At 38.0% G+C, this 17,621-nt stretch overlaps 1 protein-coding gene across 7 annotated transcripts in view; it reads right to left on the bottom strand.

Moving 5' to 3' along the window:
• CEP162 (centrosomal protein 162) overlaps positions 1–17,621 on the bottom strand; it is a 95,469-nt gene that overhangs the window by 62,903 nt on the left and 14,945 nt on the right. For 6 of the 7 annotated variants that reach the window (XM_060419237.1, XM_042253433.1, XM_042253434.2 and 3 more), the window contains exons 5-8: positions 17,179–17,359; positions 15,897–15,964; positions 3,551–3,666; positions 2,414–2,444 (exon numbers count right to left, since the gene is read on the bottom strand). In XM_060419237.1, the coding sequence (XP_060275220.1) occupies positions 2,414–2,444; positions 3,551–3,666; positions 15,897–15,964; positions 17,179–17,359 (396 nt within the window). The remainder of the gene's footprint in view (positions 1–2,413; positions 2,445–3,550; positions 3,667–15,896; positions 15,965–17,178; positions 17,360–17,621) is intronic. The other variant, XM_042253436.2, reaches the window with a different exon arrangement.

Here is a 17,621-nt window from a genome sequence, read left to right as displayed (position 1 = left end):
ACACACAAATATGGGAGTACAGATATCTCTTCCAGTTATATATCCAGAAGTGGGATTCTAATAAGGTAGTTCCACTTTTAATTTTTCAGGAACCTCTATCCTGCTTTCCATAATGGCTGCACCAATTTATATCCCTACCAATAGTGTACTGAAGTTCTCTTTTCTCTATATCCTTGCCAAAACTTATTTTTCCTCTTTTTGATAATAATCATCTAACAAGTCTGAGGTGGTATCTCATTATGGTTTTGATCTGCATTTCCCTGATTAGTTAAGTTTGGTAATTTTTCATATACTTGTTTGTCCAGCTGCATATCTTGAGAAATGTCTATTTGGGTCCTCTGCTCACTTTTAACTTTTGTTGTTACTGTTACCGAGTTGTGTGAATTTTCTGTATGTTGTGGATATTAATCCTTTACCATATATATATATATATACACACATATATAGTTCATATATATGTATATATATAGTTCATAAATATTTTACCTTACTTTATAAGCTGCCTTTTCACTTTGCTGTTTTCCTTTGCTATGTATGTAGAAGCTTTTTTAGTTTAATTCCATCCCATTTAGCTATTTTATTTTTCTTGCTTGTGATTTGGGGGTCATATCCAAAAGATTGCCCAGTATAACATCAAGCAGCTGTATTCCTGTTTTTCTTTCATTTAAGCAGTTTCTGATCTTACACTTAAATCTTTGATCCATTTTGAGCTGACTTTCATATGTGGTATGAGGTAAGGATCCAATTTCATTCTTCTGCATGTGGACACCTAGTTTTCTAAACATGAAGTACTGAAGAGACTATCTGTCCTCATTTTATATTCTTGGCACCCTTGTTGAAGATCAGGTGACCACAGGTGCATGGACTTTTTGTTTCATTGGTTTTATGTCTGTTTTTACACCAGTACCATGCTGTCTTGGTTACTATAGTTCTGTAATACATTTTGAAGTCAGGGAGTGTGATGCCTCCATGCTTTGCTCTTTCTCAAGCTTGCTTTAGTTATGTGAAGTCCTCTGTGGTTTCATAAAAACTTTAGAATTATTTTTTTTCTGTGAAAAACGTCACTGGAATTTAATAGGAATTTCACTGAATCTGTAGATCACTTTGGATAGTATGGACATTTTAACAATAGTAATTCTTTTAATCTATGACCACAAAATATTTTTCTATTTTATTTTAGTGTTCAATTTCTTTCTGATTTTTATAGTTCTAGGCATAATTTACCTTCTTGATAAAATTTATTCCTAAGTTTGTATTCTTTTTGATGTCACTGCAAATATAATGGCTTATTTGTAGTCTTCTTGAGGAATATTTGTCTAGCTTTTGTATCAAGGTGATGCTGGGTCTTACATAATGAGTTTGAAAAAAATTCCCTCTTTTTCTGTTTTTTTTTAAGAAGAGTTTAAGGAGGATTAACATTAATAATCTTTGTGTTTTTTTTCGTTTGAGCAGAATATTTTATTTTTTTTAATTTTTATTTTTACTATATTTTACTTTACAATACTGTACTGGTTTTGCCATACATTGACATGAATCCGCCACAGGTGTACATGGGTTCCCAATCCTGAACCCCCCTCCCACCTCCCACCGCATATCATCTCTCTGGATCATCCCAGTGCACCAGCCCCAAGCATCCCGTATCCTGCACTGAACATAGACTGGCAATTCGTTTCTCACATGATAGTATACATAACATTAATAATCCTTGAATGTTTGGTAAAATTTATCCATAAAGGCATTTGGTCTGGGCTTTTTTTATCAACCCACTGGGCACCAGCTTCACCAACAATACATTTGTGCAGCTCTCCTTCCTCCTCAAGATGCTGCAGGACAACGCCTCTGTCAATGTCTCCTACCCAGCACCTGGGGACTGGTCTGTGGCCGCCCACCTGCCCTCCTCCTCCCATAAGATTGAGGTGAAGGTAAGGGCACTCCCTCTGGGGATGGGGGACAGCACCGCCCAGTGCACGAATGACTGGTCCCTGTTATTCACCTCCTTAGGGCCGACATTGCTCAGGGCTCTGCTGCCCAGCCCTGCCTCCCAACCCCAGGCTCTCTGGGCCAGCTGTGTCCGCTCTGGACCAGTCACTCCCACTCAGTCCATCCCGTCCTCTCTGGGCCAGCCCCTGGTCCATCCCTGTTCCTCTGGGCCAGCCCCACCCCTTCGGTCCATCCCTGCCCCTCTGGGCCAGCCTTGCCCATCTCTTCCAACCACCTGGTCAGGGGTTTTTAAAAAACATATATCCTTAAATACAACAGGAAGAATTTAAGATAGGCATAAAGAACATATTGAGAAAATCTATAAATTTTAATTCACCAGAAATTATTTAAAAACAGAGACAGTAATTTATCCAGTATTAGAGTTCTGAACAGACTATTTATCTACAAAATTATGAATACAGATAATATTTACCATTAGCCAGCATGCCAGTTTTTTCTTCTTCCTAAATTAAAAAAAAAGAAAATTATATGATTTGAAATTGAACTTATATGAAATGACTACACTGCAAAGAGTAACAGAACTTGAAAGCCAGCACTTTACCCCATTATGAAAAGCTCAAGAAATACGCTTTCTGGATTTCTTTTATCATGCTCATTCACTGACAATTCTCTAAGACTAGACAAATGTAGTAGTGAGAACTTCTACAAGCCTCTTCAGAACCTTGGTGATTACCAGCAATTAATTTAGGCCTTTATGAGCCCTGTTTAAAGTACCTGATGTCATCTGTTCATCTACCTTGCTGCAAAATTATCCTCTTTATTGAATTCCAAGATAACATCACTAGTTTATAACAGCAACTGTCTACTCTTAGGTAGCTTCAAGGATAAGTTCTATCTGGCATGTCTTGGTAAAAATTGAGTAATGAGAGAATTAGAGTACAATATCCCTGAATGTGAACTGAATGATTTAAGTGAAGTGAAGTCGCTCAGTCGTGTCCGACTCTTTGTGACCCCGTGGACTGTAGCCTACCAGGCTCCTTCCTCCATGGGATTGTCCAGGCAAGAATACTGGAGTGAATTGTCATTTCCTTCTTCAGGGGATCTTCCCAACCCAGGGATTGAACTGGGGTCTCCTGCATTGCAGGCAGACGCTTTAACCTTTGAGCCACCAGGAAAAATAATTTAATTGACTATTAATTTAATTTACAATCTTAGCCCAGTAAGTTTCAGACAGTAACATCACTATTGGCATAAATAATAGGGAGGGAATGTCTCACAAGGACGAGACCAACCAAAGAAAAGTACAGTTTAATATACCTGTTTAAAAACTAAGATTTGAGATTTTAATGAAATTTCAATTTTCAAAGTTTAAAGAAATTTCCCAAAAGAAATCTTTCAGAAAACCATCAACTGCCATGTATTTCATTAAGATTAAAATTGACATCCTGAGTTAAGAAAGTAGCTGAGTATTAAGAGACTTATAACTTTACAACAGTGAGTAAGACTATAAAGAACTCTGTATTTCGAGCTCTTTTTAGAGCAACAGTCAGTAGTCAGCTAAGGTAATGAAAGAAGTTTCCAAACTGTCAAACATATAATTGATACATACCTGTTTGGGTACATTTGTTTTTTCTGATTGGGAATTTTCTTTGGACTTAGTCTCTCCCTTAGGAGTCAAAGGTTCATCAGGATCCTCCTCCTCTTCAAAATCATCACTATAATTTTCTGAAGAAAAAAAGTTTTTAAAAAAAAACACAAGAATTATAGTCAAAAAAGTCAAATTCCCAGGAAAAGACTGTTGATTTCCAAAAGAAGTCTGCGTACGAGTAATTTACTTAAACGTTAGGAACACACTATTTTGAGGAAAAGATTGATGAGAATTCAATTCTTAAGACTTGGGTGGGCTTTTTTTGTACTTTCAAGTAGTTATTAGTTTTATTATATTTTTATATAATATTTTATATTATTTTCCAACTAAAATTTTCTAGAGGTGTTCAAAATATTATGTATTTCTGAAACAAATTGCAGTTACTTGATTTTTAAAGATAAAAATCTCAAATTGCTTACTTCTAAAAGGCAGCACTTTTGAAAAATCTAGACTTGCTTAAACAAAGGTTGGATTTTACTTAAGTTGATTTTTTTAGTCTTTACAGGTATTTCTACTGTTACCCTTAAGCAGTACTTATGAAAGCTCTATCTCTGACACCTCCCTCAGGAAAATACTAGCCTTAATGACCTTCACTGTTTCCCAATCCTAGGCATCTCTCAGCTCAAGTCCCAAATTATTATCTCAATGACTCTGCAGCAAAGGTCTGTCCAGTTAACATGATGCTATCAGGCTTCTTAAGATGAAGATGGGCAGAAACTGTCTAGCCAGGATCTCATCATCAATTTTTAATTGGTTGTCTATAGCCCTCCAGTTGAAGGACTGACTGAGATTTGTGGGCTGCAGAACAAGAATGGCCTTTTCAAAACAGAACTGACCATTTATAATCTTATTTGTATTTTAAAAATTAGATCATGATCAGAGACAGGATGGCCTGATGGGCGAAGACTGCAAGAGGTTTGAAGAGTCTGCTTCTGGAATGACCATCTTTTAGTCTTCTCTTTGAATGGAGATTAACAATGGAAGTCTGAAACTGAGTAAGTTAAACAGAGATGTTCCCAGTGAGATCTATCTACAGAAATATCTCCATTTCAGTTCACAGGTATACAAGGGTGGAAGAACATGGGTACTGTGACTTAGGTAGATAAACTAGGTTGGTTGGTTAGTTACAACAATATCTATATTCTGAGGCTGAGAAGCTCACCTCTATTCTTCTATCGGAAAAGGAACTCTGCCTAGAATTTTATAGCATTAATAGACATAATTTAATTCACATAACAGTTACAGAGAAATTACCTTGTATTAAATTCTAGATGATAGGACCAATATCAGATGATTAATATTCTCATATTCTAGTGGGAATCACTGAATTTTAAGTATCTCAGGAGTTAGCCTTGCTTAAGTAAAAATGATGAACAAGGAGGGAAGACATATGGGAGGGTATAGTAAGTAAGCAAGTTTCAGTCACTCAGTGCCACCCCATGAACATGCAGGCTTCTCTGTCTATGGGATTCTCCAAGCAAGAATACCAGAGTGGATTGCCATCCCCTTCTCCAGAGGATCTTCCTGACCGAGGGACTGAATCCAGGTTTCCTGCATTGCAGGCAGCTTCTTTACCATTTGAGCTACAGGGGAGTCCTCCAGGAGAGTATGACATGAACTTAAACAACTACTTGGGATTCGGGAACTTTCTAAAATCAATGGAAGAGGACGTAGTGCTTGTGTCACCTCAAAGAAGCAGTACAGAAACAGTTCAGATACTGTGGCATAGTGCTTGTAGCATGACCAGAGCCACAAGACTTGTATTCAACTTCTGATTCTACTATTTTTCAGTTGTAGAACCAAAAGCAAGTCACAAACTCTTTGCCTCATGTTTCCCAGCTACAAAGTAGGAACAATATTTATTTCAGAGAATTGCTGAGATTTAAGAGTTAGTGTTATATAATATGCACTGTATGTTAGTCTTAGCCATTATGTTGAGCAGTAATAATTTATCTTTGTTAGTACTATCCAAATATTATCCAGAGTAATCCAAGTCTATGCCCCAACAAATAATGCTGAAGAAGCTGAAGTTGAACGGTTCTATGAAGACCTACAAGACCTTTTAGAACTAACACCCAAAAAAGATGTTCTTTTCATTATAGGGGACTGGAATGCAAAAGTAGGAAGTCAAGAAACATCTGGGCAACAGGCAAATTTGGCTTTGGAATACGGAATGAAGCATGGCAAAGGCTAACAGAGTTTCGCCAAGAGAACACACTGGTCATAGCAAACATCCTCTTCCAACAACACAAGAGAAGACTCTACACACAGACATCACCAGATGGTCAAAACCGAAATCAGATTGGTTACATTCTTTGCAGCCAAAGATGGAGAAGCTCTATAGAGTCAGCAAAAACAAGATTGGGAGCTGACTGTGGCTCAGATCATGAGCTCCTTATTGCCAAACTCAAACTTAAGTTGAAGAAAGTAGGGAAAACCACTAGACCATTCAGGTACGACCTAAATCAATCCCTTATGATTATACAGTGGAAATGAGAAATAGATTTAAGGGACTAGATCTGATAGAGTGCCTGAGGAACTATAGAATGAGGTTCGTGACATTGTATAGGAGACAGGGATCAACACCATTCCCATGGAAAAGAAATGCAAAAAAGCAAAATGGCTGTCTGGGGAGGCCTTACAAATAGCTGTGAAAAGAGAAGCGAAAAGCAAAGCAGAAAAGGAAAGATATAAGCATCTGAATGCAGAGTTCCAAAGAATAGCAAGAAGAGATAAGACAGCCTTCCTCGGCGATCAATGCAAAGAAATAGAGGAAAACAACAGAATGGGAAAGACTAGAGATCGCTTCAAGAAAATTAGAGATACCAAGGGAACATTTCATGCAAAGATGGGCTCGATAAAGGACAGAAATGGTACGGACCTAACAGAAGCAGAAGATATTAAGAAGAGGTGTCAAGAATACATGGAAGAACTGTACAAGAAAGATCTTCCTGACCAAGATAATCATGATGGTGTGATCACTCACCTAGAGCCAGACATCCTGGAATGTGAAGTCAAGTGGGCCTTAGAAAGCACTACAAACAAAGCTAGTGGAGATGATGGAATTCCAGATGAGCTATTTCAAATCCTGGAAGATGATGCTGTGAAAGTGCAGCACTCAATATGCCAGCAAATTTGGAAAACTCAGCAGTGGCCACAGGACTGGAAAAGGTCAGTTCTCATTCCAATCTCAAAGAAAGGCAATGCCAAAGAATGCTCAAACTACCGCACAACTGCACTCATCTCACACGCTAGTAAAGCAATGCTCAAAATTCTCCAAGCCAGGCTTTAGCAACACGTGAACCGTGAACTTCCAGATGTTCAAGCTGGTTTTAGAAAAGGCAGAGGAACCAGAGATCAAATTGACAACATCCACTGGATCATGGAAAAAGCAACAGAGTTCCAGAGAAACATCTATTTCTGCTTTATTGACTATGCCAAAGCCTTTGACTGTTGGATCACAATAAACTATGGAAAATTCTGAAAGAGATGTGCATACCAGACCACCTGACCTGCTTCTTGAGAAACCTATATGGAGGTCAGGAAGCAACAGTTAGAACTGGACGTGGAACAACAGACTGGTTCCAAATAGGAAAAGGAGTACATCAAGGCTGTATACTGTCAGCCTGCTTATTTAACTTCTATGCAGAGTACATCATGAGAAATGCTGGACTAGAAGAAACACAAGCTGGAATCAAGATTGGCGAGAGAAATATCAATAGCCTCAGATATGCAGATGACACCACCCTTATGGCAGAAAGTGAAGAGGAACTAAAAAGCCTCTTGATGAAAGTAAAAGAGGAGAGTGAAAAAATTGGCTTAAAGCTCAACATTCAGAAAACGAAGATGATGGCATCTGGTCCCATCACTTCATAGGAAATAGATGGGCAAACAGTGGAAATAGTGTCAGACTTTATTTTGGGGGGGCTCCAAAATCACTGCAGATGGTGACTGCAGCCATGAAATTGAAAGACACTTACTCCATGGAAGGAAATTATGACCAACCTAGATAGCATATTGAAAAGCAGAGACATTACTTTGCCAACAAAGGTCTGTCTAGTCAAGGCTATGGTTTTTCCAGTGGTCATGTATGGATGTGAAAGTTGGACTGTGAAGAAAGCTGAGCACCTAAGAATTGATGCTTTTGAACTATTGTGTTGGAGAAGACTCTTGAGAGTCCCTTGGACTGCAAGGAGATCCAACCAGTCCATTCTAAAGGAGATCAGTCCTGGGTGTTCTTTGGAAAGACTGATGCTAATGATGAAACTCCAATACTTGGCCACCTCATGCGAAGAGTTGACTCATTGGAAAACATTCTGATGCTGGGAGGGACTGAGGGCAGAAGGAGAAGGGGATGACAGAGGATGAGATGGCTGGATGGCATCAGACTCAATGGACACAAGTTTGAGTGAACTCCGGGAGTTGGTGATGGATAGGGAGGCCTGGTGTGCTGCAATTCATGGGGTCACAGAGAGTCAGATATGACTGAGCGACTGGACTGAAATGAACTGAGTATTATAGCTTATGTTTTACTTAATCTGAATTAAAAGTTAATAAAGCCAAATATTATTTAAGAAAAGTACTAATCTAATGCGCACTTTTTAGAACTACATTTTGTTGGTACTTAGTAACGGAATAGTCTGTAGGCAAATATTACTATCTAATGTATAAAAGACCAATTTCAGGAATTTTTTTGAAGCAAGAAGGAAATGCCACTGGTAGACACAGAGAGAAATCAGACAGACAAGAAATAAAAGGGAGGAAAACAATGAATCAGCAATTTCTAAAAGAAACAGTAAGGGGAATTAAGTTCATATAAAAAGGACGAATAAAACCCAGTTGAGAAGGTGGTTCTCATATGAGAAATATCCAGAGATAATAATATCCACCAGCTCTTTCACACTGTTTGGAAAACAATGAGAATATTAATTTTTATTTTTTATTTTCTTGGGCTCCAAAATCACTGCAGGTGGTGACTGCAGCCATAAAATTAAAAGACGCTTGCTCCTTGGAAGAAAAGCTATGACAAACCTAGACAGCATATTAAAAAGTACAGACAGTACTTTGCCAACAAAGGTCTACATAGTCAAAGCTGTGGTTTTTAGCAGTCATGTATGGATGTGAGAGTTGGACCATAAACAAGGCGCAGCGTCAAAGAATTTATGCTTTTGAACTATGGTGCTGGAGAAGATTCTTGAGAGTCCCTTGGACTGCATGGAGATCAAACCAGTCCATCCTAAAGGAAATCAGTTCTGAATATTCACTGGAAGGACTGATGTTGAACCTGAAACTCCAATACTGTGGCCACCTGAGGTGAAGAGCCAACTCATTAGAAAAGACCCTGAAGCTGGGAAAGACTGAAGGCAGGAGAAGGGGATGAGAGAGGACGAGATGATTGCATGGCATCACCGAAACAATGGACATGAGTTTGAGGAAGTTCTGGGAGATGCTGAAGTACAGGGAAGCCTGGCATACTAAGTCCACGGGGTCTTAAAGAATAGGACACAACTGAGTGACTGAACAACAACAACAATTTTTACACTTCTGATCTGTTTGACTGGAAGACACTGCACATTCAACTTTAGGGATTTCTACTAATATACTCCATATCTGTAACTTTGAAAATACAATTTGCATAAATAGAAAATAAGCAAACAATTCTTGATGTAAAAGATCTAAAAGATACATTTTGGAGATATTTTTCCCTTCTCTGTTAGAATATTTGGCTGATAAATTTTAAGTATGATGGAATCTAGAGATTTCAGTTGTACCATGTTGGATTTTGAGGACTTTGTAAATAATGAGTACATGCATACTCAGTTGTGTCCAACTCTTTGTGACACCATGGACTGTAACCCACCAGGCTCTTCTATCTGAGTAATTTTCAAGAATCCTGGAGAGGATTGTTGTTTCCTATTCCAAAATAAAGCATAAAATGTATAAAGTATATGAAACAAATGTTTTTAGATACTGAACAATCAGCAGTGTAAAAATATGATTCTTAAGAAAGAAAAACAAGCGAGCTGAGTCTACATTTACTAGAAGGTGCATACATCATGGAGTGCTAAGCAGGATCAGGGAGATCAGGACAGTCTTACTGTGTTAAGAAAACAGAGGTAAGAGTCCTGAAAAGACAAGGTAAGCTGCAGGCAAGTGATAAAGGAAGGAAGCTGAGCTGGTAAAGAATCTGCTAGCAATGCAGGAGACCTGGGTTTGATCCCTAGGTTGCAAAGATTCTCTGGAGAAGGGAATGGCTATCTACTCCAGTGTTCTGGCCTGGAGAATTCCATGGACCCTATAGTCCATGGGGTTGCAAAGAGCTGTACTCCACTGAGCGACTTTCAGAAACAAAGCGCTAGAAATCTACAGGGGACCCCCTTGAGTCTCTCCTGCAGACTACTCATTTAAGTGTAGTTTGACCAAAGAACAAGTGGGATGTTGGAAGGTGGACAAATTCCATATGTTGCACAGGGAAAGGTGATTTTGAAGCTCTAACCAGCTTGAGTGGAAAAAATCCTTGTTGTTCAGCAGGTGCATCCAGTGAAAATATCAAGAGGGCACTGTCTCAGTAGCAGTGTCAAACTCTGCTAAAGTAAGGCTACTCTGGACTTCCCCTAACAAAGCAGAAGAAAGGCCCTGAAAAGATCAACCATTCAGCCAGAACAAACCTTAACACTGTTGAAAAGAAGAAAACAAAATTCAAGATTCATTTCAACAATGTAAAAATCTACAACACATTCAACACTCGATTAAAAATTTACTAGAATTACAAGGAGGAGAAAGTCACCGCAACTAGAAGAGACCCAGAAATAAAGAAATACTCGGATCGCAGAATACACTCAGTGTTCAGGACTTGAAAGCAAAGAACATGAAGAAATATACTAAAAGAAATGAAAAAAGAAAGATCCAAAAGAAACTTCTAGAGTTAAAAACAATGAATAACAAGAGATTAAAGGAAAAAAAAGATTAATGAACTTGAAAACCTAGCAATAAAACTAAAGCTGAGAAGAACAAAGCTTTAAAAAATGACAGTCTTTTGACCTATGGGACAAAATTTAACTTTCTAACATATTTGCAATTAGGATCAGAAAGCAAGGGAAGCCAGACACGATTTTGAAGAATTAATGGCACAAACATTTACTTGGATGGAAACCATAAATTAACAGATCAACTGATGCTCAACCAGCTCCAAACAAGATAAATGTAACAAAAGCACACCAAGATCATCCTAACCAAATTGCCACAAAACTTGACTAAAGAGAAAAATTTTCAAACAGAGGGAAAAGACACTATATACACAAAAATCACATAATCACTCATGAGATGACTTCTCATGAGAAATGTCAGAGGACAACAGAAGGAAATTATTACAGTGCTCAAAGAAAATAAATTACCTACAATTTTGTATCAAGCAAAATTGTTCTTCAAAAACAAAGGCAAAATATACTTTCAGAAACAACACTTGAGAGAATTAATTCCTAGTAGACCTGCACTATAAGAAAAGATAGAGAGGTTTTACATGCTGAAGAAAAATACCACTAGATAGAAACTCAAAATAATAGTAAATCACAACTATTTGAAAGCTGCTAAGAGAACAGATCTTAAAACTTCTCATCACAAGAAAAAATAATTTTTTGCAATTATATAAGGTGACAGAAGGTGGCAAAGGCTAATAGCGTTTTGCCAAGAGAATGCACTGGTCATAGCAAACACCCTCTTCCAACAACGCAAGAGAAATTACATGGACATCACCAGATGGTCAATAACAAAATCAGATTGGTTATATTCTTTGCAGCCAAAGATGAGGAAGCTCTATACAGTCAGCAAAAACAAGACCAGGAGCTGACTGTGGCTCAGATCATGAACTCCTTATTGCCAAATTCAGACTTAAATTGAAGAAAGTAAGGAAAACCTCTAGACCATTCAGGTATGACCTAAATCAAATCTTTTACGATTATACAGCAGAAGTGATAAAAGATTCAAGGGATTAGACCTGATAGAGTGCCTGAAGAACTATGGACAGAGATTCATGACATTGTACAGGAGGCAGTGATCAAGACCACCCCCAAGAAAAAAGAAATGCAAAAGGGCAATTGGTTGTCTGACAAGGTTTTACAGATAGCTGTGAAGAGAAGAGAAGCTAAAGGAAAAGGAGAAAATGAAAACATACCCATTTGAATGCAGAGTTCCAAAGAACAGCATGGAGAGATAAGACCACTTCCTCAGTGATCAATGCAAAGAAATTGAGGAAAACAAAAGAATGGGAAAGACTAGCAATCTTTTCAAGAAAATTAGGAATATCACAGGAACATTTCATGCAAAGATGGGCTCAATAAAGGACAGAAATCGTATGGGCCTAATAGAAGCAGAAGATATTAAGAAGAGGTGGCAAGAATACACAGAAAAACTATACAAAAAAGATCTTCATGACCCAGATAACCAAGATGTGTTCACTCACCTAGAGCCAGACATCCTGGAATGCGAAGTCAAGTGGGCCTAGGAAGCCTCACCATGAACAAAGCTAGTGGAGGGGATGGAATTCCAGTTGAGCTATTTCAAATCCTGAAAGATAATGCTGTGAAAGTGCTGCACTCAATATGCCAGCAAATTGGGAAAACTCAGCAGTGGCCACAGGACTGGAAAAGGTCTGTTTTCACTGTAATCCTCCAAAAAGGCAATGCCAAAGAATGCTCAAACTACCACACAATTGCACTCATCTAACACACTAGCAAAGTAATGCTCAAAATACTCCAAGCCAGACTTCAGCAATACATGAACCATGAATTTCCAGATGTTCACGCTGGCTTTAGAAAAGGCAGAGGAACCAGAGATCAAATTGCCAACATCCAATGGATCATCAAAAAAGCAAGAGTTCCAGAAAAACATCTACTTCTGTTTTATTCACTATGCCAAAGCCTTTGACTGTGTGGATCACAATAAACTGTGGAAAATTCTGAAAGAGATGGGAATACCAGACCACCTGACCTGCCTCTTGAGAAATCTGTATCCAGGTCAAGAAGCAACAGTTAGAACTGGACATGGAACAGACTGGTTCCAAATAGGAAAAGGAGTACGTCAAGGCTGTATATTGTCAGCCTGCTTATTTAACTTCTATGCAGAGTACATCATGAGAAATGCTGGGCTGGAAGAAGCACAAGCTGGAATCATGATTACCAGGAGAAATATCAATAACCTCAGATACGCAGATGACACCACCCTTATGGCAGAAGGTGAAGAAGAACTAAAGAGCCTCTCGATGAAAGTGAAAGAAGAGAGTGAAAAAGTTGGCTTAAAGCTCAACATTCAGAAAATGAAGATCATGGCATCCGGTCCCATCAGTTCATGGCAAACAGATGGGGAAACAATGGAAACAGAGACAGACTTTATTTTGGGGGGTTGCAAAATCACTGCAGATGGTGACTGCAGCCATGAAATTAAAAGATGCTTGCTCCTTGGAAGAAAAGTTATGACCAACCTAGATAGCATATTCAAAAGCAGAGACATTACTTTGCCAACAAAGGTCTGTCTAGTCAAAGCTTTAGTTTTTCCAGTAGTCACGTAGGGATGTGAGATCTGGACTATAAAGAAAGCTGAGCACTGAAGAAATGATGCTTTTGAACCTTGGTGTTGGGGAAGACTCTTGAGAGTTCCTTGGACTGCAAGGAGATCCAACCAGTCCATCCTAAAGGAAATCAGTCCTGAACATTCACTGGATGGACTGATGTTGAAGCTGAAACTCCAATACTCTGGCCACCTGATGCGAAGAACTGAGTCACTGGAAAAGATCCTGATACTGGGAAAGATTGAGGGCGGGAGAAGGGGACAACAGAGGATGAGATGGTTGGATGGCATCATCGACTCAATGACATGAGTTTGAGTAAGCTCCAGGAGTTGGTGATGACAAGGAAGCCTGATGTACTGTAGTCCATGGAGTTGCAAAGAGTCGGACACGACTGTGTGACTGAACTGAATTGAAGGTGACAGATGCTAACTGACTTATTATGGTGAACATTTCACAATGTATACAGATACTGAATCATCATGATGTACACCTGATCTAATAAGTTATATATGTTAATTCTAACTTAATTTAAAAACAAATTTTAAAGATTCCTTTCAAAATAAAAAGTTAAAAAATTCACTGGGAATGGTAACTATGTGAATAAGTATAAATATAGACTTTTATATTATGTATAAGATTTAATAGTCTGTTATAAGCAATAATAATGTTGACCTGAAGGCCACAGGTGCAAAACCTTGCACCACAGAAGGACACCTCCGAAGCTGACTGAGCCCCTTTGTAACCTTGCCAAAAGCACTCTGATAATCACTATCAAGCTTCCTGACTCCCAATTACACAAAGATGCCCATTTCAGTAAGCAGCCTACAGCGCCCCAACTCATCACCTAATGCCAACCATCCAGCAAGAATTCTGTCTTAAGGCTATAAAAATTGGCTATTAACCCACAAAAACTGTAGACTCCTCCATCTGTCAGCCCACTGTTGCTTGCTGTACCCACTTTATTTCTGCTCTTTGTTCTTAATAAATTCACTTCCTTCTGAAATGCTCTATGTCTGGAAATTCTTTTCCAACCTGCGCTCAGACTGCCTGAACACTAATACTGCTGTACTGTGCGGTTTTAAGAGATATAGAAGAAAAATATATGCCAAAAATGGCAAAAAGACTGGGGGAAGTTTACTACTGTTAAAATTCACATAAAGTGGCATAATGCGATTTTAAAGTAGGCTCTAATGAAGTAAAGATGCACAGGCACAGCATGAATCATAAGGCAACTATAAAAAAAACACAGCTAAGAAGTACAACTAACAAGCCATAAGAAGGGTTAGGATGGAATGCTACAAATACTCAACCCAATAAAATGTAGCACAAAAGCAATAACAATAAAAAGATGGAAAGAAACAAATGGCAAAACAGTAAATAACCATACCAATGAATATCTTTCTGCAAAGGGCAGAAACATTTCAACTAAAAGTCTGAGATTGTCTGACTGGATATAAAACTAAAACTCAGCTATACACTACTAAAAGAAAACCATTTAAAATATTAAAACACAGACACATTTAAAGTCAAAAGACAGAAAAAGATGTATCTCCCTAACCATGCTTTGGAGGTATTTGTCCTGGCTGTACACATTCCCTGGGTCCTAGGACAAAAATTCCTTTTTCTGTCTTCCCAACAGGTCCACTATCCACTCCCAACAAACAAAACAGTCCTGCTCTTACAACAATTTCTTAGTAGCTCCATTTGTGACACAGGCAACTCACTCTACCTGATCAAGCTCCTTCCAATATAAGAGAAAATAAAATTGTACTATCAAGTGAAAATGAAAGTCGCTCAGTTGTCTCCGACTCTTTGTGACCCCATGGATTGTAGCCCACAAGGCTCCTCTTTCATGGAATTCTCCAGGCAAGAATACTGGAGTAGGTTGCCATTTCCTTCTCCAGGGGATCTTCCCAACCCAGGGATCAAACCCAGGTCTCCTACATTGCAAGTGTATTTTTTACCAGCTGAGCCACTAGGGAAGCCCTCTCTTATCAATGTCTTTATTAAAAGCTATATAATCTTCTCAGCTGGGCATACACACCGAGGAAACCAGAACTGAAAGAGACACGTGTACCCCAATGTTCATTGCAGCACTGTTTAAAATAGCCAGGACACAGAAGCAACCCAGATGTCCATCAGCAGACAAATGGATAAGAAAGCTGTGGTACATATACACAATGGAGTATTACTCAGCCATTAAAAAGAATACATTTGAATCAGTTCTAATGAGGTGGATGAAACTGGAGCCGATTATACAGAGTGAAGTAAGCCAGAAAGAAAAACACCAATACAGTATACTAACACATATATATGGAATTTAGAAAGATGGTAATGATAACCCTGTATTCAAGATAGCAAAAGAGACACAGATGTATAGAACAGACTTTTGGACTCTGGGAGAAGGAGAGGGTGGGATGATTTGGGAGAATGGCATTGAAACCTGTATACTATCATGTAAGAAATGAATCGCCAGTCTAGGTTCAATACAGGATACAGGATGCTTGGGGCTGGTGCACTGGGATGACCCAGAGAGATGATATGGGAAGACAGGTGGGAGGGGGGGTTCAGGATTGGGAACTCATATACACCCATGGTGGATTCATGTCAATGTATGGCAAAACCAATACAGTATTGTAAAATTTTAAAAATTAATTAATTAACTAATTAAATTAATTTTAAAAAGGGGGAAGAAAGCTGTATTATCTTTTCAAATAGTGTAAATTTTAAAACCACTGAAATTACCTGCCAGTTCTTCATGTTTTGATTCATGCTCATGTTTATCTTCACTTAGCTCCATATTAGCTTGATCACTAGAAAATATTAAATATCACACATTAATAATGTATTTCCATGCAATCTTTTGTGAATATTTTTTTTAATCTCTTTTAATAATACGTATTTCTTCTTAAGTACTCTTGTTCTTGCAAAAGCTAAAAACCTGGAAACTATGAAGGCAATGTTTTAAAAATGAAGGATCTTACAAGCCTGAAACTGCAGCCACTGAAGAAATATGGGGTTCTGCTTTTGTCAAGAGAAAGTCATTTTGTTTCTGACCCAAGAATCCTTGTTAACTGTCAGCCTCCATAAAACCACAGTTTAGTTTTCAAGTAGGGTAAAAATCTCAGACCCTACGTAGTTCATGACAGTCACTGCTTTGTCCACTGTCTGTAAGAACTAAGCATCCTGAGGAGACCAGGCACTCTAATGACCAGAGGTATGAGTTCCCTAACCCTTAATTTAATTGTAGTTTGGTGTTCTTAAAATCTTAAACTTGTAATCTGACTTCCATTTATAATTTTCAAAATTAGATGGAAAACTTAAAACTGAGGATATTAAAGATATCAGGTCTCACAAATCTTGAGAATGCCAAAGGTCTATGGCATGCACAAGGCACCAGCTCAGCACACTAGTAGAATTTCCAGGATAAATGAGGTTTCCTGAGAATCTTTAGGGTGAACCATATACAAAGGTAGGACACAAACCAGATCTGTCTTTGCTCCCTGGTTCCTCTTTCCCTTTTTGTTCCTACCTTATTTTTAAAAATTTTGACCAATACCACACAGCATGCAGGATCTTAGCTTCCCAACCAGGGATCAAACCTGTGTCCCCTGCAGTTGGAAGCATAGAGTCTTAACTACTGAACCACCAAGGAAGTCCCTCCCCGAGTTTCTAATAGCTACCTGGACTCACTTTATCTGTAGAAGATGCTTAATGGATTACCTTGCTGGTTAGGTCTATTCAACAATAAGCTGTTTACCTCAAAAATATATCATGCATGAAATTTTAGGTATCTAGAGGCTCAAATACAAATGTATTCCAGTCAATATATATACCAATCATATTCTACACACTCATAAAGACACACACCCTGATCAAAATAATGAACAGAAAATATAATTTAAAAAGATTTAAATTTTGCCTGTTATAATGTTTACCCTTTAATTACATGCATATACTAGCTTTATAAAAATATAGAAAGACACAAAAATTATTTAATGATTTGTTTATATTGTATTTACATTACCTATGTAAAGCTTTAAAATGTATGGAGTCATTAGAATCCAATTCCTTATTTAACCTTGAATAATCAATGGACGATGTTAAGCCTTTCTCAAGCCTGGCAAAAAATTGTTCTTTTTCCTCTTGCTCTTCTAACGTGTCCAGTCCCAATCCGAGAACACTATGATTGAGCTCAGAAACTATCTCTAAATAGAAAGCACAAATATATTTCATTAACATATACAATTTTAAAGAAATTAATTTTAATGCTGCATTTATTGAAATTATATAGCAAAACTTTAAAAAAATCTATATTTTACCTATTCTTTTACCACCAAACATAGATTTGTGTTCATAATATGTAAGGTTATATGGATTCTCCAGAGGTGTAATTCTAAACCTTCTGGGAAGATATTAAATCTGTCTACACACTTCAGTGAAGGAGGCTCCAAGAGAGCTAAGAGTTAA

The sequence above is a fragment of the Ovis aries genome, chromosome 8 (assembly GCF_016772045.2).
Source record: "Ovis aries strain OAR_USU_Benz2616 breed Rambouillet chromosome 8, ARS-UI_Ramb_v3.0, whole genome shotgun sequence".
Taxonomy (NCBI): Eukaryota; Metazoa; Chordata; class Mammalia; order Artiodactyla; family Bovidae; genus Ovis; species Ovis aries.
Note: the sequence above shows the minus strand (reverse complement) of the source record. Positions and strands in the feature narration are given on the sequence as shown.